The following is a 23182-nucleotide window of genomic DNA, read 5'->3' as shown; positions in this document are numbered from 1 at the left end:
TTATGGAATTGTATATCATAAGATATTTGTGGTGTGTTGGAAAGGGTATGTATTGAACAAGGTGCATTTTTATTCAAGTGCGCCTCTGTAATTATAGTCCAGCTGCAGGAATCTGTTTGATTCCATTAAATACTGTCTCCATTTCTGCAACGTCTTATTTGCCTTCCTTCAAGAATGAAGGGCTTTGGAGGAGTCACATGATGGAGTGGTGGCCGGTCTGGAAAACCAGCCCTCTCCTGGAAAATAGGAAAAAAAGTTAGGAAAAAGCAAAGCATAACAGAAATAGAGTATAAGAAATAGAAGATAAAGATACAGAGAAGAGAAAGAAGATGGCTTCCAAGAAGGAGAAAGTAAGAACAGCTGGAAAAGAAAAGTAAAAAAGTCGCCGGAGAAGAAGGAAGAAGGCCTTACCTGCAGGAAGGAACAGGACGGTGTGGTGACGAGGAGCGCCCGACCCTTGAGGTCAGAACCTGCCCTACAGAGTCGCGACCTACCAGCTGGTACACGACAAAAATGGTTCTCGGAGCCAAACACAAGTGTGCAACGGCACATGCGCGAGGAGTCACGCATGCGCAGTGTGCAGTCAGAGGAGAAAGAGGACACCGGCGGGAGGTGGGCTCAGCAGAGGAGTGGGCTGTCACAGACCGAGCAGCTGCAAGATGCCCGACACCAGGGCTCTCAGCTGGAGGATAAGGAAGACAGCAGAAGAGGGTGTGACGAAACAGACGTGGAAGACAGACGGAGGGAAGATCGACAAGAAGACCAACATTAAGAAGCACACCAGATGAGCAAGAGGGGAAGAACAGCAACAAGAGGCACAGCAAGAAGAGGCCCGAGAAAGAGATACAGGCAGCTCATCAGGAAAAACAGAAGAGACACAGACACAAAGAAGAGAAGAGGCACAAATCAGATACAGACACAGAAGAAGAGGACCAAGGTCTTCACAGAGAAATAAAAGGTAAAACTGATGAACAGAATATAGATAATGTCTTTTTTGAAGAACCAATGAGATCACGCCAAAAGAATGGTTGTCATTAGAGTTTAAGGCAATTAAAAGGAAAATTAAAAGAACAGAAGATAAAATGCAAAGGTTAGAACTGGTAATGACAGAAATAGGGAAAAGAGTAGAGAGTGTGGAAGAGCGGGAAAAGGCTGTAGAAATTGAAGTGAATGACTTAAGAGAAAAATTGGAAGGAAGTGACAAAAAAATTGAAGAGACACAGAGTTGTTATCTCAGAAAATTGATATGTTGGAAAATTATAGTAGGCGAAACAACATAAAAATAGTGGGCCTGAAGGAGGGTGAAGAAGGCACAGACATGAAGGAATTTATAAAAGGATGGATCCCAAAAGTCTTGGGAACAACAGAAATGCAGGAAGAAATGGAAATAGAAAGAGCACAAAGAACATTAGCTCCGAAACCACAGACACATCAAAAACCAAGATCCATCTTAGTAAAATTTTTGAGATATACGACAAGACTGAAGGGCTTTTATAACCTCCCATTCCTAACCCCTGATTTTGCTTGTCAAACCTTTCACCCCATGATGGTGCTCATTCAACAACAAACACTTCTGAGAAATGTCCTGCCGCTAAACACCCTGCACATTTCACACGTGAACTTACTCGCAACAAGGGTGCAATGTATCCGTACAACTTGTCTCTGCCTCTTCTGTTTCAGAACTCTCGGGGATGGATCTGTTCACGATTTACGGTTTGGAAAGGTTACACGTTTATTAATAAGGCCCCTTAAATAATAAATGCTCATTTTCTTAATACTTTGAAATGGACTTGGCACATTACTGCATGGGTATTTTCTTCAGTGTACTGAACGGTTTAAAATGTTGTAAAGAATTCACAGAGTAATCGTAGGAAGGTTAATTCCCATGGTGGAATAGTAGTTCTTAACCTTTTTCTTTCCACTCATAAACCACCTTAAGTAGAGTAAGTCTGGATATTAAGAACGTCCGACTTAAGGAAAACGTACTTGCGAACAGACTATGTGTGGCCTTTCATCTCATTGAAGCAGGGATGGCAAAGTTAGAGGAGCAAGATCCTAATACAGAGAAGTTTACCATCTATTTACCAAGGGCTTCAGCTACAAGGCCATTTACGAAGAGAAAAAGAAAAGCTCTGTACAAACCTCCCATGATGCCGATTTCGATAAATTCACTCCAGTTGTTTTATGTGCATGGAAAGATAAAATATGTTCAAAGACAGTGGTTCTCAACCTTTTTCTTTCCACTCACATTCCGTATGTCATTCTTAGGTGCTCTGTGATTAGTAAGGGATTGTTTAAGGTGGTATGTAGGTGCAAAGAAAAAGTTTGAAAACCATTGTTTTAATCGTACCTAATTGATTCGTGATAAGCACGGTTTTATAACTCAAAAGGAAATGGAGGGTAATTGATAATTTTTCTCAAGCAAAATATTTCAGTAACAATTGGGTCTAGAGCTGTAATTTTCAACCTTCCCTTCCCACTCACATACTACCTTAAGCAATCCCTTACTAATCACACAGCATCGATGATGTTCAGACTTACCTACAAATTCAACTTGAAGAAAGACTTCAGAACAGATTTCGTTCATAACCTGGGGACTCCTTATAATCCCTTACTAACTACAGAGAATGGGGGGAAAAAAGGTTGAGAACCACTGATGTTTAGAACAACTTCAAGATTGAAGGGTGCCCACTTATAACAGAGATGCAGGGCAATTTCTTGAGCTGGTGGGTGGTAAAACTGGAATTTGGTGTCACGGGTCAGGTTGTGGAGGCCAGGTCTTTGGGTGTATTTAAGGCAGAGATTGATAGGTTCTTGATCAACCAGAGGATCAAAGGTTATGGCAAGAAGGCTGGGAAGTGGGGCTGAGTGGGGAAATGGATCGGCTCATGGCAAGGCAGACTCAAAGGACTGAATAGCTCATTCCTGCTCCTAAGTCATGGTGATTTCTGTGTGCCAAATAGCTGAGTAATTGTTATCTTGTTAAGCTGTTATACAGTGTTCTCATGTGCATTTGGACAACTCATCATTCCTTCCTTCTCCTTGCAATAATCCCAACTGTGTTCTCATGTGCATTTGGACAACTCATCATTCATTCCTTCCTTCTCCTTGCAATAATCCCAACTCCAGGTAGTCGGTGTCAGGTCCAAGATCTAGTTATAGAGTAGAGATTCATTCTCAATCCATTGAAAAACTTGAGCCTAAAACTGCACTGTAATTCTCCTCATAACGGTTCCTTCAAAGTCTCTGGGGTTGAATTTTTGGAGATGATTGCTTTTCACAGATATTATTGCTTGATGAAGACACAGGGAGGCGACCCTGCCAAGATGTGTTTTCAATTGCCAGAACGGAATCACCTGCCAGTGCATCAAAAGGTCTGGAGCCGTTAAGAAATCTTGAAGATTGCCCGGAGGAGAGTCCAAAGATATGCTGAAAAGTTAAAGCCCAAGGGCAATGAAAGCCAGAGGCAAGACTTGTATTTCCATAGGGCTCCTTTGTACTTTACAGCCAACAAATAATAGAAACAGTTTGTAATGTAGAAAGCCATTTTTGGCAAAGGAAGATCCCAAAAAATGGAAAACTGATAACAACCAGGTAATTTAATTTAGTGAGGTGAGTCAGCCAGGACATCAGGGAGGATCCCCTACTCTTGTTCAGGATGGTACCATGGGTTCATCTCAGGGAACAGATGCAGTCACAGTCTGTCATCTTATCAAAAATGCGGGATGTGTGGAAATCAAGCGAGACGTCATTCTGCCACATAAAAGGCATTGGGGAAACTGATGGCTCAAGATAATGGTCACATTTGTCCATATCACGGACACCACAGCATTTCATGATCGGTTCACCTTATGAAGTGTTGTGAAACTTCTCATTATGATGAAATATTCACTAAAATTCAGGCAGAACAAAAGCAAAGGGAGAACAGACAACGACTCACTCAAAATTTAAAAAAAAATCTTTGTTCATGTCCAAGAGGTCCAATATTGTTCAGCACTGACTGCATGGAAAATGAGTGGAGATTTCCATTTGTGTGTGTGTTTTTTTTTCCACAGACCAATATGACCTCTTTATTTATCTGAGTTCCCCTTGGTAGGGCGCCAGGTTTTAAAGTGGTTGGAACAATATTTCTTTACCATTAGCCAAGGCATCTGGCCATAGGAGACAATTGCAGCACCTTGTTTATGTTTGAAGCCTTGCTTTCTCTTGTCAACCAGCATTTGCTTGATGCACCCAAGCACAATCCAGCAAGTTTGGGAATAAACTGCTATTCTCTGCTGCATTTTTATAGCACCTGAGTAAGCCTTCAGGCTTTGCTCAATGTGTAACATGCTCTGAAGGTGAAGTGCTTGGCAGTTCAAATAATAGGGCTCCACAGCATCGAGATTGGCCCTTTGATCTTGCTGACCCTACTGAAGCTCGTCCTTGTTGCTTGTGTTTGTCCAATACCTGTCCTCTCTATGTTCCTGTCCTAATGTCCTTAAAAGTGTCATTATTCTTCTCAACACCACTTCCTCAGGCAGTTGGTTCCACCTCTGCACCACTGTCTGTGTGAAAGTGTCTCCCCTCATGTTTCTTTGAAATTGTTTTCTCTCACCATAAATCGATGGTGTCCTATTTTAGACTTCTCTACCATGGGGAAGACTATGAACAAGTCACCTTATCTTTGCCCCTCCATGTTTATATGCGTCTATCAATTGCCAGCGTGGTTAATGTAGCGGTTAGCGTTACGCTGTTCCAGCGATCCGGGTTCAAATCTGTTGCTACTGTAAGGCGTTTGTATGTTTATTCTTGTATCTGCAGGGCGACCTGGTCAGCACAGCAGTTAGGGCTGTTCTGTTACAGTGGCTTGAGTTGGAATCCGGCTCTGTCTGTAAGGAGTTTGTATGTTCTCCCCGTGTCTGCATGGGTTTCCTCTGGGTTCTCCGGTTTTCTCCCACCCTTCAAAATGTTGTAGGTTAATTGGGTGTAATTGGGTAGCACGATCTGGTGGGCTAAGGTTCTGATACTGTGCTGTATGTCCAAATTTTAAAATTTAAATTAAAAAATTTATCAGTCCATTCCTCGCCCTCTTCACCTGGGGGGGGGGTGGGATTTCCCCACCTATCCAGTCTCTCCTTATAACTCAAGCCCTCCAGTCCTGGGAACATCCTCTTGAATGTTTCATGCACCCTTTCCACCTTCATGGAATCCTCCCTACATCAGGGTGACAGAGTCCTTCTTCTGTGTCCTGGGTGCGGAAACCTGGCATGGCCACGTCCTGCTCTTAAACTGCAGTTCCCTTCACAGGGAAACCAAAAGGTTCCTTAGTCTCCCAGCAAGCACTCGTTCCTCAATCATTACTTGAAACTGAGGATCTCATTCTGAAATCTGGGTGGACAGGCAGCGGCTGGAGGATTTTACAGATAAGGTGGCTTTTCTCACATCTCAGAGGGGAACAGTCAAAGAGATGGCAGGAATCTGTTACTGCACATGCTCACACTGTTTCCATTTCCAACGTGGCCCATTCATAAATATTGTCTTGTTAATATAATTAGTTCCCTGCCACCTTGGCTCTGCAGCATTCTGATTACAAGAAAGTTCTCGGCTCGTCTTCCCCTAGTTCACGGGTGGAACAGAACTGCAGTGAGCAATGCTTTTGAGCATGTTAGTACAATGTGGATCAGTGATGACTGGTGTTTGTATTGAACAGTACGTAATGTGGGTGCCTCAAGATCATTATATTCTTTGGCTTGGCTTCGCGGACGAAGATTTATGGAGGGGTAATGTCCACGTCAGCTACAGGCTTGTTTGTGGCTGACAAGTCCGATGCGGAACAGGCAGACACGGTTGCAGCGGTTGCAAGGGAAGATTGGTTGGTTGGGGTTGGGTGTTGGGTTTTTCCTCCTTTGTCTTTTGTCAGTGAGGTGGGCTCTGTGGTCTTCTTGTCTTCTTCAAAGGAGGTTGCTGCCTGCCGAACTGTGAGGCACCAAGATGCACGGTTTGAGGCGATATCAGCCCACTGGCAGTGGTCAATGTGGCAGGCACCAAGAAATTTCTTTAGGCAGTCCTTGTACCTCTTCTTTGGTGCACCTCTGTCTCGGTGGCCAGTGGAGAGCTTCTCATATAACACGATCTTGGGAAGGTGGTGGTCCTCCATTCTGGAGACGTGACCTACCCAGCGCAGTTGGATCTTCAGCAGCATGGATTCGATGCTGTCGGCCTCTGCCATCTCGAGTACTTCGATGTTGGAGATGAAGTCGCTCCAATGAATGTTGCGGATGGAGCGGAGACAACGCTGGTGGAAGTGTTCTAGGAGCCGTAGGTGATGCCGGTAGAGGACCCATGATTCGGAGCCGAACAGGAGTGTGGGTATGACAACGGCTCTGTTTACGCTAATCTTTGTGAGGTTTTTCAGTTGGTTGTTTTTCCAGACTCTTTTGTGTAGTCTTCCAAAGGCGCTATTTGCCTTGGCAAGTCTATTGTCTATCTCGTTGTCAATCCTTGCATCCGAAGAAATGGATCATTATATTAATCATTATTAATCCACTATTAAATTTTAAATTCAGGCATGCAGCACGGTAATGGGTGATTTCGGCCCTCAAGCCCATGCTGCCCAATTATACCCAGTAGACCTCCAAACCCGGTATGTTTTAAATGGTGGGAAGAATCCGGAGCACCAGGAGGAAACCCACGCTAACATGGGGAGAACGCACAAATGGACAGTGCCAGGTTTGAACTCCAATTTCTGGTGCTGCAACAGGATTGCACTAACCACTACACTAACTGTGCGGCCGAGAATCTCTTTCCTGGCCTTGATTTGTAGAAAGGCTGTGAAGCGTATCATTTGGTACCTGAGTTTAAACTGTCTGCCAGTCAAGAGAGCTAGTGTTCGAACATGCTATGCAAATTTATGATGACCACGGTGATTTCAACCAGACAAAGTTCTGAATAATTACGTTGAATCTCAGGCCATGTATTTTGCATTTAGAGGTAGTTTCTCTGTACCATGGCATGCAAAGTATCATTATTTCTTTTTTTCTTTGGCTTGGCTTCGCAGACGAAGATTTATGGAGGGGGTAAAAAGTCCACGTCAGCTGCAGGCTCGTTTGTGACTAACAAGTCCAATGCGGGACAGGCAGACACGATTGCAGCGGTTGCAGGGGAAAATTGGTTGGTTGGGGTTGGGTGTTGGGTTTTTCCTCCTTTGCCTTTTGTCAATGAGGTGGGCTCTGCGGTCTTCTTCAAAGGAGGTTGCTGCCCGCCAAACTGTGAGGCGCCAAGATGCACGGTTTGAGGCGTTATCAGCCCACTGGCGGTGGTCAATGTGGCAGGCACCAAGAGATTTCTTTAGGCAATCCTTGTACCTTTTCTTTGGTGCACCTCTGTCACGGTGGCCAGTGGAGAGCTCGCCATATAACATGATCTTGGGAAGGCGATGGTCCTCCATTCTGGAGACGTGACCCATCCAGCGCAGCTGGATCTTCAGCAGCGTGGACTCGATGCTGTCGACCTCTGCCATCTCGAGTACTTCGACGTTAGGGATGTAAGCGCTCCAATGGATGTTGAGGATGGCATTAACTGAACTGAACAACTGATTGGGATGATGGGAAGACGGAGGCAGATGAGGTCGAGAAAATCCTGATTTCTGAGGAACCTTCAAGATTGGCTGGGTTTGTGGAGATTGGGAAACTCGGGATTCTTACAGCAAGGCATGAAAATTCGGCTGTGATCTTGTTGATTTGCAGAACAGTGGGAAACGCTGAATGAACATCTGCTCCTATTTCTCATGTCTGACAGGTTGCTGGTCAAAAACATCATACAGCTTTCCATAAGTGTATCTCAAAGCTCAGAATCAACAATGATTTTTTTCCAGAATTTAGGGTGTTAACATTTTATTGAAGATTTGTTGACAATATTTTGGTATCCTGTATAAATTTACAGTGATTGGGCTTATTGCATTTTCTTTCTCTCATTTACACTGAATAATCATAAATGGATCTGGTTTTTGTGTTTGACCTCCATCCTGTTTTTCTTTGCTGGTCACTTATTCTTGACATTTACTGTTGGAATATAGTCTGAGTTGCTGCCAATAGTTTTCCTTGCAGGCAACAAAACAACAGTTAATTTGCAGTCAAATTTTCTCATTATTTTGCTCCCTCTCCCCCCAGTCCCTCTTCTCCCCGTCCCTCTCCCCCTGTCCCTCTCCCCCCTCCCTCTCTCCCTCTCCCCCCTCCCTCTCTCCCCCCCCCCATCCCTCTCCCCTTTCCACCCCACCTTGTGTCCATTATATCTGATCTAACTGGTCATCTTTTGGGTGCAGCAGTTGAGTCATTTTAGCTATCAGCCAGGAAATGAACTTGACCACAATCAAAAACAATCCACTGGTTGAATTCAGCAGATGGAGTAACATCAGTAGGTCAAAAAGAATGGTCATCAGTACTGGATGGGTCATTGGGTGTAATGCTACACCATGACTCTTCCGACTCCTCAATGCCTTCTTACCAAATACAAGGCATGCCATGAGTGTAATGGGATGTTTCCATGTTACCTGAAGGAGTATTTACAACATGGCTCCATTCACTGGACATCTAACACCAGGAATATTCATTCCCTCCTCCATGACCACACCATAGCTGCTGTGGGTACCCCTTGCAGCAACTCACCAAGAGTGACGACCAGCCATGGTCTAAGTGAATGGAAGAACAGATGCAAGGGGTATAAAGGGATTGTGCGAGGAGGCAATACTTTCTACATTGAAACTTTCAAGGTTAGCCAGCAACACTGAATCTGTTGGTGCAACAAGGCTGTAGGGCTTTACAACCCTTCAGCCCAACCTGTGCATGCTGACTTATCAAGCTAGTTCCAATTCCCATACCTCTCTCAACGTTTAAGCATTACCATTGCACCCACCTCTACCACTTTCTTTGGTGGTTTGTTCCATATACCCACTATCCTTTGTTCCCTTGGAGTGTGAGCGTGGGTGGGTGCATACGTGCAAGTATGCATGTTTGTGTGTACATGCACGCGTGTGAGGGAGTGTGGGTGGGTGTGAGTGTGCATGTTTGCGTGTACATGCACGCGTGTGAGGGAGTGTGGGTGGGTGTGAGTGTGCATGTTTGTGTGTACATGCACGCGTGTGAGGGAGTGTGGGTGGGTGTGAGTGTGCATGTTTGCGTGTACATGCACGCGTGTGAGGGAGTGTGGGTGGGTGTGAGTGTGCATGTTTGTGTGTACATGCACGCGTGTGAGGGAGTGTGGGTGGGTGTGAGTGTGCATGTTTGCGTGTACATGCACGCGTGTGAGGGAGTGTGGGTGGGTGTGAGTGTGCATGTTTGTGTGTACATGCACGCGTGTGAGGGAGTGTGGGTGGGTGTGAGTGTGCATGTTTGCGTGTGTCTGCTGCCACCAGTACAGAGAGGGCAGGAAAAGTCAGTTGATTTGGGGAATCACAGAGGCATTCGGAGAGGAGAATCTGCTTTATCTGCTCTTATTGCTGATGTAGCTGTTTCTGATCTCTGGGAAAGAATGATTGAAGCCCCTATTGCATTCAGCCTGAACTACTGTTGAAAGAGAAATAGTGCTGTCAACAAGCGAGCAGCCTTTAGATGACAGGTGTGCTGGAACTCTAAATGGTGCAGGTAATGAAGGAGGGAGAGGAAATCTGAAACCTGGACTGGGAGGACAAGGCTGACCTGACAACTCTTTAGATGGTTCATTTTACTCAGTTAATAGCCTCTAAGGTGTAGAAAGAATCCATCTTGAACGTGGACACAAATCTTTGTCAGCTGAGGTGGGGGATGACTGATTGTAAATATTGGGAGTATAAAAGGGGCATTTGGTCGTCATTGGCACAGAGCTAAACTAAATATTTTCTTATTATCTGGACTGAAAGACATTGTAAACATATTAGGCTGGAGAAAATCTGCTGCATGCTTGTTATGACACCAGACTTGATTGATTAACTCCTGGAACTCTGTAACTTGTACCATTATCTCGGGATAATGGATGGCCCTTGTGACTAATCTGTAATGTATATTAAGTGCCGCTCAGTTAGACCATGCTTGTCAGTAATCTCTGTCCCTCCTCTTCTTGTTCCCCCACAGGGACCGATTATGGTGATGTGCTGCCCGAGTCCTTTCCGTCTTCTGCCGCAGAGCCACTGCCGAGGTTCCTGGTGGAGCCGAGTGACGCCTACATCGTGAAGAACAAACCGGTGATGATGGCGTGCACTGCTACCCCAGCCACACAGATCTACTTCAAGTGCAATGGTGACTGGGTGCACCAGAAGGACCATGTGACCGAGGAAAATGTGGATGAAGTCACGGGTAAGCTTCCAAGTTCAGGTTGAACTTCTTTAATCTGGTGACATTGGCACCTGGCCATTCCTTGACCATAGAAAGGTACCTCAATCAGACCCATTTTCTGAGCTAAAAAGATCAAATATATCACAAATCGAATCCCGGTTAACATAGCAATTAGTGCAATGCCTTAACAACGCCAGCGAGCGAGACCGGGGTTTGAATCCCACGCTGCCTCTAAGGAGTTTGTACTAACGGTGGCAGATTCAAAATTTGCCAGGCCACAGGTGTTGCCAGACCACAGAGTGCCAGATAATAGAGGTTCAACCTGTAACAACGCAGTGCTGGAGAAACTCAGCAGGTCCAATAGTTTACCTCATGTAGTGAAGGTTACGCAACCAAAGTTTCGAGCTTGAGCCTTCAAGGTATGAGTGCCTGAACAAAATGGTGGGGGGACGGGAAGGGGGAATAGCAGGGTCCCACAGGCAGGAGGCAATAAAGGAGAGAGGGAACACCAACAAACAAGGGGAAAGGTGGTGGCTCTGTGAATGGAGGGGGAAATGGGTGGAGTGCTGGAGGAAAGAGTAAGCTTCTGAACTCACTGAGAGTTCCACAACTCCCCTCTCATGCCCCTCCCCCCACCATTTCATTGAGAAGACTCAGAGATTTAAGTACTATTTAAGTCCCAAGACCTGATGTTCAGTATGTAGTCACTGAGGCAGGGTCTCACAATTGGAGGTGGCCTCTCTCGAGTGAGACATGATTATCAAGCATCTGCTTCTGTTCAGAAGAACAGGGAATCTTGTAAGAGTCTGTAAGGAGTCTATACATTCTCCCTTTGTTTGCGTGGGTTTCCTCTGGATGCTCCGGTTTCCTCCCACCGTTCAAAAATTGTATTGGGGCTTGTAAGTCAATTATCTGGCATGGGCACATACACCGAAAGGGCCTGTTTCTCTGATGTAATCTTAAATTAAAAGAAAATAATCCCGGTCAAAGTTGATTCCTCAACCAAAGGTCAGAACCAGTTCACCTCACCAAATGTTTGTGGGATCTTGATGTGCAAAAATGGCTGCCTCCTTCCCCACAATGCAACAGTGGCAACGCTTCATAGGAGCACTTTATGGACCACAAAACATTTTGGGTTTGAGTTCGATGATGTGATATCTTGGGCCTCGAGATATTCCTTTGCCAAAGAAAAGTACCGCTGAAGTTTTGAGCTCTTGCTTCATTAATTGTCTTTCATCTCCCAACACCTGAAGCAAATCAGCATGGTGGTAAAATGGCCTTGCTGCGGACTTAATTGGTCCAAAGGCGCAGGTTCAATTCTCACCGTGACAGCAGGGAATTTAAATTCAGTTAAACAAATCTGTTATTTATTTGCGTGCTTGTTTCAGTGAATGTAACATTTGGTTTTCGAATTCACTTCAGGGAAGAAAAGTTGCCACCTTTTAGCTGGGTCTATATGTGATTTGTCAACATGACTGACAAAACTAGACTTGGATCTAGTTTCCTGCTCAAAATTTATGACAGAAGAGAGAAGAAATGAACAAAGAGAATAGAACATTATGGCACAGTACAGGCCTTTCGGCCACTATGTTGTGCCGACCTATACACAGTGATACCCCGAGATCCGGAATTCAAGCAACCCGCAGCCTCAAGCAACTGGCAAAAAAAAATCACTCAGAGTAAATAAGTAAATATTACGAAAGTGTAAAATTGATGAGTGTCACCATTAGTTTGCCAATCAAGTAACACAATCTCAAGGAAATGGAAAATTCACCCATGACAATGTTGACCAACCTCATAGGTGCCGGACACCAGGGATTTTACTGCACACCAAAAAAGTACTTATTAAAAATATACAAAAGCTTTCTACCTCATAACCCTGTATTTTTCTTTCATGTGCCTGTCTAAGAGTCTTTTAAATGCCTTCATAGTCTCCACCGCCACCCCTGGCAATGCATTCTTTGTGTAAATTAACTTACCCCGATGTCTCCCCTGAACTTTCCTCCCTTCACTTTATCCAGATCTCCTCTGGTGTTTGCTCCTCCCACCCTGGGGAAAAAAGTGCTGGCTCTCCACAGTCTTGTAGACCTCAATTAAGACGCCTCTCATCCTTCTTCACTCCAAAGAGAAAAGCCCCCAGCTCTGCTCGCCTTGCCTCCAATCCAGACAGCATCCTGGTAAATCTCCTCTGCATCCTCTCTATAGCTTCCACATCCTTCCTATAATGAGGTGACTAGAACTGAACACAATACTCTCACCAGAGTAAATCTCTGGTCTCACCAGAGATTTACAGAGATGCAATAGTACCTCACAACAAATTAATGAAGCCCAGCAGACCGTGCCCTATGGTCAGTTAATTGTTCCTTTATTGGAGACGGCCTGCTTCATTCCATGGATGTCCCCTGAGCCGTTGATTTTCTCCAGCTTTTCCTTGTTCACTTAAAGTTCCAGCATCTGGAGTTTCTTTTTTATCAGAAAGGACCTCTGTTGGAATAATTGATGAAAGAGGTCATGATGACATTAGACGAGAGAGAGAGAGAGAGAGAGAGAGAGAGAGAGAGAGAGAGAGAGAGAGAGAGAGAGAGAGATGTTTCTGGCTGCTGAGCTAGGAAATGGTCCAAATGCCTACCACTGCGTTGGTCACCTCTTGCTCATCTGTAATAGAGACGGTCACGTCCTTTCTGGAAGCAAGCAGGTCTGATAAGACCAGCGTCACCCAACACCCCCCCCCCCATCCCGCCAATGGGAAACATGTCGGAAGTCACCTGCCCTGCCATTCAAGGTTAGATCCACCCACAGGTGGAGCTAGCATGCAATTCATTCTCCACTGCACCTTGGGTCAGGTGGGCACTCCTGAGTCTCTACCCCAAGCCAGGGCTGCAGTACAAAGCCCACCACGTGGAGCTCTTGAGACCATATTCAGGTTGTGAGCCGTGAGCGACGCTGGAGTATCAGGTGTAACATGTGTCCCGGCGATTTGTGGCGTACAACCAGGAGAAACTGTCATATCTCACTGGTTGTAGGTGGTAGTTAATTTGTGAAAACAGCCAGAAATGCTGGAGGAGCAACGCAGTCTCACTACATCCAGGGGAGGAAAAGATACATTGCCAATGTTTTGGGCCTGAGCTCAGGCCTGAAATGTCAGTAATACATCCCCGGACGCTGCGAGACCGGCCAAGTTTCTCCAGCACTTCTGTCTGTTTTTACTACAATCACAGAGTCTGTAGATTTTGTGTTTTCAATCCATCATTCATTTGTTTCTTTGCTAATTGGTATGCCGTAGCGGGGTGGCAGGTACCATTTGTTTAACCCTCACTGTACTGTTGGGAGTTATGATCATTAGTGATTAACTTGTATCTGATGTGCATGAATTATACATTGGGGCTGTGTGTGCAGACATGCAACCCTGTTGCTTTTTTAAAAAATATTTATGATCTTTTACAGACTCAAAGTAATTTTAACTGTCAATACAATTTTTTTCAACATTCATAGAATGTACAGAGTCTGTGTTTTCCTCCCCTTACCCCCAAACACATAGCCATACCGATTATACAAATACAAGTGGGGTTCAGAGCCCCCACCAAAAACTTAAAAATAAGAACAACCTCATTAACTATAAACCAGTCAAATAAGAAATAAAAGAAATAAAAATGAAAAGATAAACCAAACTATAAAAAAAAGGGCTAAAATGAAAACCTGCATGTCGCCTGTGCCCTGTTCCGTTTCATTCACTCCAATCCTTTCCCTGCTAGGACGGGTTTTTATAACGTCCGTATTTCACGGGGAGAGGGAGCTGGTCAATCTACACCTATTTCAGACCTGGCTGCCATACTTTAACGAATGTGTCATGTTTCCCCTCTTCAATTGCAAGTGATTTTCTCCAAGGGAGAACATTCCATCGTGTGGTGTTTAGTTGGGAGTTCCACGAAACCGTGAGACAGTTCCTGGCCACCGTCAAGGTGACCTTCACGAACTGAATTTGATATCTGGACAGTCTAAAATTCACATTTCCAATATCTCCCCAAAAGGTCCAACTCCGGATCTTGTGGAAAAATCCACTTCTGTAATTTTGTTCAAAATGTCACCAGTCCTTCCCAGAAGGGCCTCCACATGTAATCAGGTTTATGGGTCAATACTAACCCTTCGAACTTGTTCCCTCATCATCACTGCCCACAACCCTTCATAAATTACGGGAATTACCCGATTAAAGTGAACTTGACATAATTTAAGGATGCCCAATGCTGATTTATTTTCTCTCGCATTACTTTACATTTTTGTGCTGTCCTTTAAACTGTGTAATGTAGATGTATTAGTAAGTGTGTGTTTCGGGCAACCTACAGGCATATATCCCTGTAGGTGCTGGATACCAGGGATTTGACTGTATTTTCATGTACCCAGATTGGGGAGTTCAGGCGAGATATTAGTTTGGTTGAATGCTGCTCTATCCTGCCAAACACCTCCCCTCACAGAAGGTCTCCATGTTGATTCAATGCTGTCTTGTCGCCAAGTTCCCAGGACCCCATGAAGACTGGAAAGGTGCCAATGGAAAGTTTAAGAGGATTGAGACAGACGCGTGAAATGTGCAGGGAATGGGGGGGATATGGATCTTGTGCAGGCAGATGAGGTTTAATTGGATTTGGCATCATGCTCAGCGCAGACATTGTGGGCCAAAGGGCCTGTTCCTGTTCTGCGCTGTTCAGAGGGGTATGCACCATTGACGACTGGAGGGCCAAGAGAGCTGTAACGCCATAAAGGGATATCATCTTCGCTAAGCAGATATGGAGTTGCTGGAGGAAGTCAGCAGATCGTTCATTGTCCATGGGTAGAAACAGTCAGTCAGCCCTTCACGTCTCGACATTCCCGCAGCTTCCAGGATTAACTCTGCGCCAGTCAGCCTTCCCCCTCAGCATTCCACCACGTTGCGGGGAGGGGGTGGAGTGGACCCCTGCCTTCTAGGGGGAGTGAAAGGAACACTGGCTGCTTTTCCTTTCTCTGCGCCTGGGGCATGGCTGTGAAAATTCAGAGCCAACCACGTTTCATTTTACATATCGTTGTTTGCAGGGGGAGCAGAGCAGGAGGCAGCTAAAACTGAAGCTAAAGGCTAATGTCTGTTTATGCTCCTTGCAAAGCTCTGCAGCCTTTGAACAGACCTGTAATTATACATTCAGGACACTGTCTCCATAATGTCTGTTCCTGTATGGCGCTGGTGGCATACTTCTGCTGATATGCAAAGTTTTAAAAAATTTCTATATTATGTGCATATGTTTTCATTTAATCTCTGCTTCCTGTTTTGCTTAACAAGACAGAAAAAAAAGTACTGTCTTTATGAGTAGCACTTATCTCCCCTTGCTCATTAACTTGCTTCTTTCCAATCATAACAGATACTGAAAACTGCCTTCCTCCATTTAACAGCAGGGGTATGATCACAGGAACGAAAGCACAGGAGGTCATCTAACCCATCATGTTCCAACTTCGGCTCACTGGCTTTTCAGCTAGAGTGGCTGGCTCTAAATTCCCTTCCCCTCCCCCACCCCCCTTTCCTGGTTCTTCTTACAGATTTCAGCGTGACAGCCATCAAGTCTGAGCCAGCTCTGAGCAGATCACTCTCACTCCCTCTCTTCTCTGGCCAATTCCATTACCATTAGCACCCTTGCCTTTGCCCCCACAGAGTTTCTGCATTTTTGTAGCTTGTGATGTTGGAAAGTGCATCACAGGTAAGTGAGTGAGGTTCTTTTAATGGAGGGAACACCGTGTTCATGTGCGCAAGGCTTCAGGCCAAGTCCTGGGAAATGGGATTAGTATGGTGGGTATCTGATGGTCATTGCGAACATGTGAACCCACCTGAAGAAGGCCTCGGGCTACCTTTGCTTTGTATGGATGCTGTGTGAGGTGCTGAATTTCTCCACCACTTGTGTGAGCTCCACTTGACCCCAACACCTGCAGATTTTCTTGTTGACCACAATCTAAACCCTGTTTCTATGCTGTACAATGCGATGAACATGTGGTAAACAGAACACTCCCATAAACAACCACAGAGAATGGTTATTTGTCATTGGGAATGCATTTAATATGAAGATAAAACAAAGACATTATGATTCATTTGTGAGCATCAGGGAAAAAAGGGCTTGGATTGGTCAAAGCAACAGGACAAAAATGCCCACCATAGATGAACTGTGTGGAGAGATGTCCCGAGCTGGCTTGGGAATGTTAAAGTGGGAGGATTATAATTACAGGCACAGCACAGATGTGTGATCATCAGATCAGATCAGTCCAGATCATTACCAGTAAAAGTTGACTAAAAAAAATTACAATTTGTGCAAGTAACATGTTGATATTGATGTCATATTCAGTAAGATCCCAGTATCCTGCCCCAATGGGGAATCATGGATGCCAAATAAGCTAGTTTTCCGGTTGCTTGAGACTGACTCTTACAATGTCTAATACATCTGCATTAAGAATAAACAGTTTAAAAGACAAAAGACTGCAAAATATAAAGTTTAATCAGGTAATTCCTGTAACTTAAAAAATGTAAATTTAAATTGGAATCCTGGTCGCTGATGCTGTAGCAGTGTTGCGCTAACCGCTACACTAAACATGTCAACATCATAATTAACCCCCCCTCCCCAGTTTAAATTTACTTAATACTAATAAAGATAAAGACTTATCAGGCAAGGATAAGGAGACATTTTGGGAGAGTCGCCCCAGCGGCGAGCGGCATTGGTCAGTTCTTAATTTTATTCAAACACAACTTTATTTAAACAGCTGCTGAAGGCGGGGTGTTTACCGGGGCGCTTCACTGGCTGAATGCTTGCTCCCATCTTCACCAAGGGGTTGCGTGTTGCTTCAGAGAACATTTACTTTTACAAATATAAACTTTTATTTCAACTTTTACTGTAGTTGAAAGGAATAATCTGTATTCTTTTAAAAAGACAGTAGACCAGTGTGCAGAGATCTTTCCGCAATAGCTGGAGAACATGAATTCAAGTACAGGAAAGGCTTTTTTTTATTATCGACTATTTTATTAACTGGTACGGTCTGCTGTCCTGCATTTCAAAGGTTTTGACAGGGTCAACGTGGCAGATGACAGGACCCTGGGCTGAGCGGAGGGAGTGAGTGACAGCGGAGAGGGATGGGAGTTGATGGGCCAGGGGAGGGTATTGCTGAGGGAAAGGGCAGCACCGAGGGTGGAAGGGGCTGGACTGAGATATGGGTATGGTCAATGAGTATTCCAGCACATTGAGTAATCATCAAGCCTGCCTCGTTGCCAGAGAACAGAGATTTACCTGTAATTAAATCAATGGAGAATTTAAAGAGCTGTCAAACAATAGTGACCTTGAGGTTGATGGTTTGTCACAAGGGCCCGTCCAGGGAAAGAAAATGGCCTGCATGGGCTCCATCCTTGCTTGTTTGCTTTTAACTGGTCCCCAAAATGAGGGCAGGTTTCGTAGTTCAGGACACAATTAGAAAGGCAAACTTGTTTTTCCCGATTGTTGTCCACATCTCACGAGTAGAAAAACAATAACTCACATAGAGATGTCTGACCTGCTCATTGTCAGGATAAAGATCTGAGTGTTCTCATCGCAGGAAAAAAAGCACAACATTAGCAGCAAGGTTTCAATACTCATGTGTGCATGTTTTCTACCAAGGAAATAATTTTGTTTGTTCAAATAAACCAACAGGGTAAAAGTTTTTTTTCTCTCTCACTCCCTCCCTCCCTCCCCTCTCTTCTCTCCCTCTCCTCCTTTCTCTTCCATCTTCCCCTCTCACCCCCACCCCTTTTATCTTCCTCTCCCCATCTCTCTCTCCTCCCCCTCCCTCTCCCTCTCTTTTTTCCAACTTAGTCACCAATGTCCTGTGCAGTGCTTCCAGCATGGTTTAAGCATCTAAGGTGATTCCCAGGCTGAGAGGAGAACCACTTGGTCTAAGAGGTGGCCTTCATGAGAAGGCGTTGAAGGGGAAGAGGGTAATTCCATAAAGCAGCAGTAACACATACACAATAGATTGCTGCTAAATCATTCTAACTAAATCATTAAATTCAGGGAGAATTTGGGAGGCCTATGCTGAGTGTTTGTGCAGTAAGGCAATTTCTGAACCTTAATTGAATGTTCATCTGCTTGAGGGAAGGACTTAAGTCATAGAGTCAAAGCTGGTTATTTATGCTAGTACTAAACTATAGAGACCGGATACATTAGAGTAAATCTAAAATACATTAGAGACAGTTAGCTTTGGGAAATGTTTCTGGGTCGCTGAATTGAGTAAATAAAGAGCTGGTTATTTGATATGTCTGACATTTTCCACTGAAACTGTACACCAGAGAACTGATGCACTTTACTAGTCACTCATTGGCCTACCCCCGCCCCCGACCAGTTAACTTAGCTTACAGTTATGCTATCTATCACATAGTGACTGAATAAATTCTGTCCTTCCCTGTTGTTGGAGCTCTTTCTTGGCCAGAATGGGACAGAAATTAGATCAATAGTCTTTGGAGTTTAGAAGGATGGATTATGAACTTATTGAACTATACGTGATCAACAGGGGCCCAAATATGATGGAGGTCAAAATGGTTTCACTGGTGGGCGAATCTCCAGCAAAGGGATGTTCTGGCAAGATTCGTGAGAGTTCCGTCTAGAGCACCTTAAGGGTTGCAGAGTTCTCTGTCCCAGGTGTTGAAGGTCCTGAAAAGGGAAGTCAATACATTTTTAATTGGAAGGCCCTAGAGATGTGGCACTCGGGAAAATCAGTCATGACATCTGATATAATCTGTTTGATTGATTATAAACAATAAATCAGTGGCCACTTGCAACTGAGCTTTCAAATAAAAATGCTGGACACTTCCATTCCTGTACATTCCCTGATAATGCACCAACTGAAAGGGGTTACCTCCAATTTAATACAACAACCCATTGGTTGACAGGGCTTAGGGCTGATGTCCCTAAAACACCATCCAATTTTTTATAAGCTGATCAGGATAAAAATGTATGTGCAAGTGCAAGCATATTTATAACAGGATTCTCTTCTGTGTGTGCTTACATCACTACAGAAGATGACTACAACATTGTTCCAACAAAAGCAGCATATTTATTCATTGTTGAGCCAAAATTTATTACTTGTTCTGTTGGCAACAACAAATGTTGAGCTATTAACTTTTTCTTCTTCATTCTCAGAGAGGAAATTTGCTGTGTGGAGAATACCTCCCACATTTTGCTTGCAAAATAACCCTTTGACTCTGATGTCAAGGATTCAAAATGGATCTGAGAAGCAAGCAGAAAATGGTAGCCAGTACTGCTGTCATGCCAAAGATGGCAGGGGGGACGGGGGACATTAGCCCACCAACTGAACGTGGGGTGAAAATTTTTTTTTAAAGTTGGAAATCTAAAAGAAAAGAAAAAGTTGCTCGAAATACTCAGTAGGTCAGGCTGTATCTGTGGAAAGTCAAGTTTATCGTCATCTGATCGCACAAGTACAATCCGACGAAACAGCATTTTTCAGTCCTTGGTGCAAAATACACAGACACACAGCCATACGTAACATACATACAAACAATGCATGTGCATTGTTTTGAAAGTATGTGGGTCTCGGATGGTTAGTGAGAGCCATTCCTTCGGTCATTCAGCATTCCCCCTGCCCATGAGATGAAGCTGTTTCTCAGCCTGACGGTGCTGGCTCTGATACTCCTGTATCTCTTTCCCACTGGGAGCAGCTGAAAGATGCTGCTTGAAGGGTGGAAGGGAAAAGAAACAGTTAAAATTTCAGATTGAAGACATTGAACATGGGGTTGCAAAGTGAAGGCGGTTGGAAAACCATTGACATGAAGAAAGAAGGATGTCTTTCGGTCATGATTTTCAAGTGTGCTTCAGAACCAGTTGACCATTTGAAATGTCGTCAATCTTGTATTTAGAGGAAAGTAGCCAATTTGTTCACAGTAACAGCATTATTATATGATGATGCATTACTCTGGTTTAGTGATAATTATTGGAGGAATAAATACTGGCCAGGACATGAGGGTTACTCTCTTCCTCTCCTCACACTATTGGCACATTCACCTGAGAGGACACCAGAATAGTCCTTCTGATAATGAGGCACTTGCTCAGTCTTGCACTGTGTTGAGAGCCTCTCTGCTTTACTCCAGCCCGTGCAGAAACAGCCACTATTGTTCACTGCTGGACCCTTTTATAACCATTCTCTTCTGTTGCACAGGGTTGGTGGTTCGGGAGGTTCACATCGAGGTTTCCCGTCAGCAGGTGGAAGAGCTGTTTGGCTTGGAAGACTTCTGGTGCCAGTGTGTTGCCTGGAGTGCCTCGGGCACAACCAAGAGTAGAAGAGCCTTCGTTCGAATTGCCTGTGTGTATACCTCTTCTATTTTGTACCTTATGGCCTAGGCAGTCAGTTTGATCAACAAACATTCGTAGAAAGTTTTCATTCATTGTTCTTTTGGAGTTGCCTTGTGCAAATGTTTTTGCCCTCATTGGTTTACACAATGTGATTGGAAGAGATTTATTTTAATTTATTTACAGTAACATTACTTCTGCCTCTTCTCATGGTAATATCAAAAAAATAACACCATAGTAGAAGCTGATTCCATGCTACCCAACTAATCTCCAACCCCAACTGTTTTGGAGGGTGGGTGGAAACTGAGGCACATGGAGGAAACTGACACAGCCATAGTGAGAACGTACAAACTCCTTACAGACAGCGCCGGATTCAAACCCCATGTTGCTGGGACTGTAATATTGTTGTTTTAACCGCTACACTAATTACGCCACCCGTGTTTCAAAATGGCAGTCTTCAATGAAGCAGCACACGTGACAAGACTTTCCATTCCAGGTCATCTGTGCACCATGGTTAGCTTAACAGTTAGCACAAAGCAATCAACCCGGGTTTGAAACCAGCGCTGTCTTCAAGGAGTTTGTACATTCTCCCCATAGTCTGTGTGGGTTTCCTCCGGATGCTCCAGTTTCCTCCCACCATTCAAAATGTATGAGGGTTGTACATTGATTGGGATATTATCTGGAAGGGCCCGTTACTGTGCTGTATGTCAAATTTAAATTATTAAAAATCTGAGAAATTCTCCTTCAGTAAATGTGGTTTCCCCTCCACTGCCATCAGTGCACCAATATCTCCTCCATTTCTTACAAATCAGCCTTTGCGCCATCTGCCCCCGACGGATTCTACGTTGACCTCAGGTGGAGGCTTGGTTAATTGCAGCCACTGATTCCAAAGTGGGTGAGGGAACACATTGCTGCTGAACGTTGCCTTTTTTTCTTCTTCTTGAATTAGCACCATTAGGTTGGAGTGAAAAGAACTGCACATCTTGCAGTCACCTCACCCGCTGATACTTCACTGTCTAAAAAGCCACCACTCTCAACCTTTTTTGGCTATGGGACCATGAGGACTCTGCTCAAAGTTTACGGGCCCTCTTCCCTGTGAAGTCGTCAGGTTGAGTTAGTTCCTTCCGTCAGCTACCTACAACATAAACAATATCTTCTGATTTCAGTCCATGGGCTACCCTCAAAATGTGTTGTGCCCCCAGAGAATGGCTGGTCTGAAGGATGATACAAGGTGGAGCAAGGGTCTTGGCAATGAGTCCCTGCCAGGACAGTTAGAAGAGTCAAATGCCTTGATGCAAAATGAATAAATGCAAGCCATTCAGCCCTGATTGCTGTGTCCGTTTCAGGATGGACAATAATGGCTGCATTTTCCTCTGTCCAGTTGTCCCAAGAATCCACCAAGGATTTTTTTTGCTGTCTCACTCAAACCTTTGCCAGGAATTAATACCTATTGCCCTTGAAGAAGTTTGCAAAGCAACATACCGAAGATGCGATGCCTCTCAAATAAAACACAAGCATTCTGCGAATCAGGTGGCACCTGTGAACAGGGAAAGAGTTAATAATCATGACGACGACCTTTTGTCAGAACTGACAAGGGGTCATCGACCTGGAAACATTAACTCTGTTTCACTGCCCTTGGGAGTTTATCTATTCTGAGATTGATTAGCCTGTCGAGGATTACCAAATCTTTTATAACAATCATTGATTATTCTGTGTTTGCCGAGAGCACATGTTTTCTCTTGATGAGTACCTGAATGAAAGATTTATTTGGAATAATTACCCTTTTATGCTTGTTCTCAATTGCAAGCAATTTGCTTCTTTTTCTGATTTTCACTTCTCCTGTGATTCTCATTTTTTTTCCTTCTATTTTGCTTTGGCTGACATCTGTTCTCCAGATCTCTCTGCAAATCTGCACCATTTAGACATTTCCGTATATGTGTTGCAGTTGTCCCATTGAAAAGATGCTGTGTGCAAGGTGGAAGGGATGCTCAATGATTTTGCACGCCCTCTCCAGACAACAATCCCAAAAGATCACGTTGATGGGAGGGGACGAGGGAGATGCCAGTGATCCTCTCTGCCATTCTCATGGTCCTGTAGATTGACCTCTGATCAATTTCTCTGCAGCAACCATACCACACTGGGTTAAAGAAAGAGAAGAGGAGAGTGCAGGCCTATTAGGTTGACATCTTTCATTTGGGAAATACTGGAATCCATTCTTCAGGAAACAATGATTCTATCCAAGAGTATTATTATTATTAATGTGGTTTCCTGCAAGGAAAATTGTGTTTGATACGTCTGTTAATGTTTTTTAAGAAGGTAACCATCAGGATGGATGAAGGTGAATGAAAGGATCTGTTTTTTGTTTGCCTAAAGGCATTTGACAAGGTGCCATATCACAATTATTCCATGAGGACTGAGCTGAAGGTGATATTTGACCACAGATAGGATTGGTTATCCAGCAAAAACAAAATCCTGTGTGGATGGGCCATTTTTGGTTTGGCAAATTAGTGCAAAGTGGGGCGAAGTTTCAGGGATCTCTGCTGAAGACTGGGTTGTTTCCAATCTATA

The 23182-nt window shown here is 44.2% G+C and overlaps 1 protein-coding gene across 3 annotated transcripts in view; it reads left to right on the top strand.

Annotated features, from left to right (window-relative positions):
- Positions 1–23182, top strand: part of unc5b (unc-5 netrin receptor B) — a 313598-nt gene that overhangs the window by 171994 nt on the left and 118422 nt on the right. For all 3 annotated transcript variants that reach the window (XR_011340201.1, XM_069885579.1, XM_069885578.1), the window contains exons 2-3: positions 10086–10307; positions 20484–20627. Coding sequence is in view for 2 of the 3 variants with exons in the window: in XM_069885579.1 (XP_069741680.1) it covers positions 10086–10307; positions 20484–20627 (366 nt within the window). In the remaining variant the exon portion in view is untranslated. The remainder of the gene's footprint in view (positions 1–10085; positions 10308–20483; positions 20628–23182) is intronic.

The sequence above is a fragment of the Narcine bancroftii genome, chromosome 6 (assembly GCF_036971445.1).
Source record: "Narcine bancroftii isolate sNarBan1 chromosome 6, sNarBan1.hap1, whole genome shotgun sequence".
Taxonomy (NCBI): domain Eukaryota; kingdom Metazoa; phylum Chordata; class Chondrichthyes; order Torpediniformes; family Narcinidae; genus Narcine; species Narcine bancroftii.
This window is presented reverse-complemented; position numbering and strand designations above follow the sequence as displayed.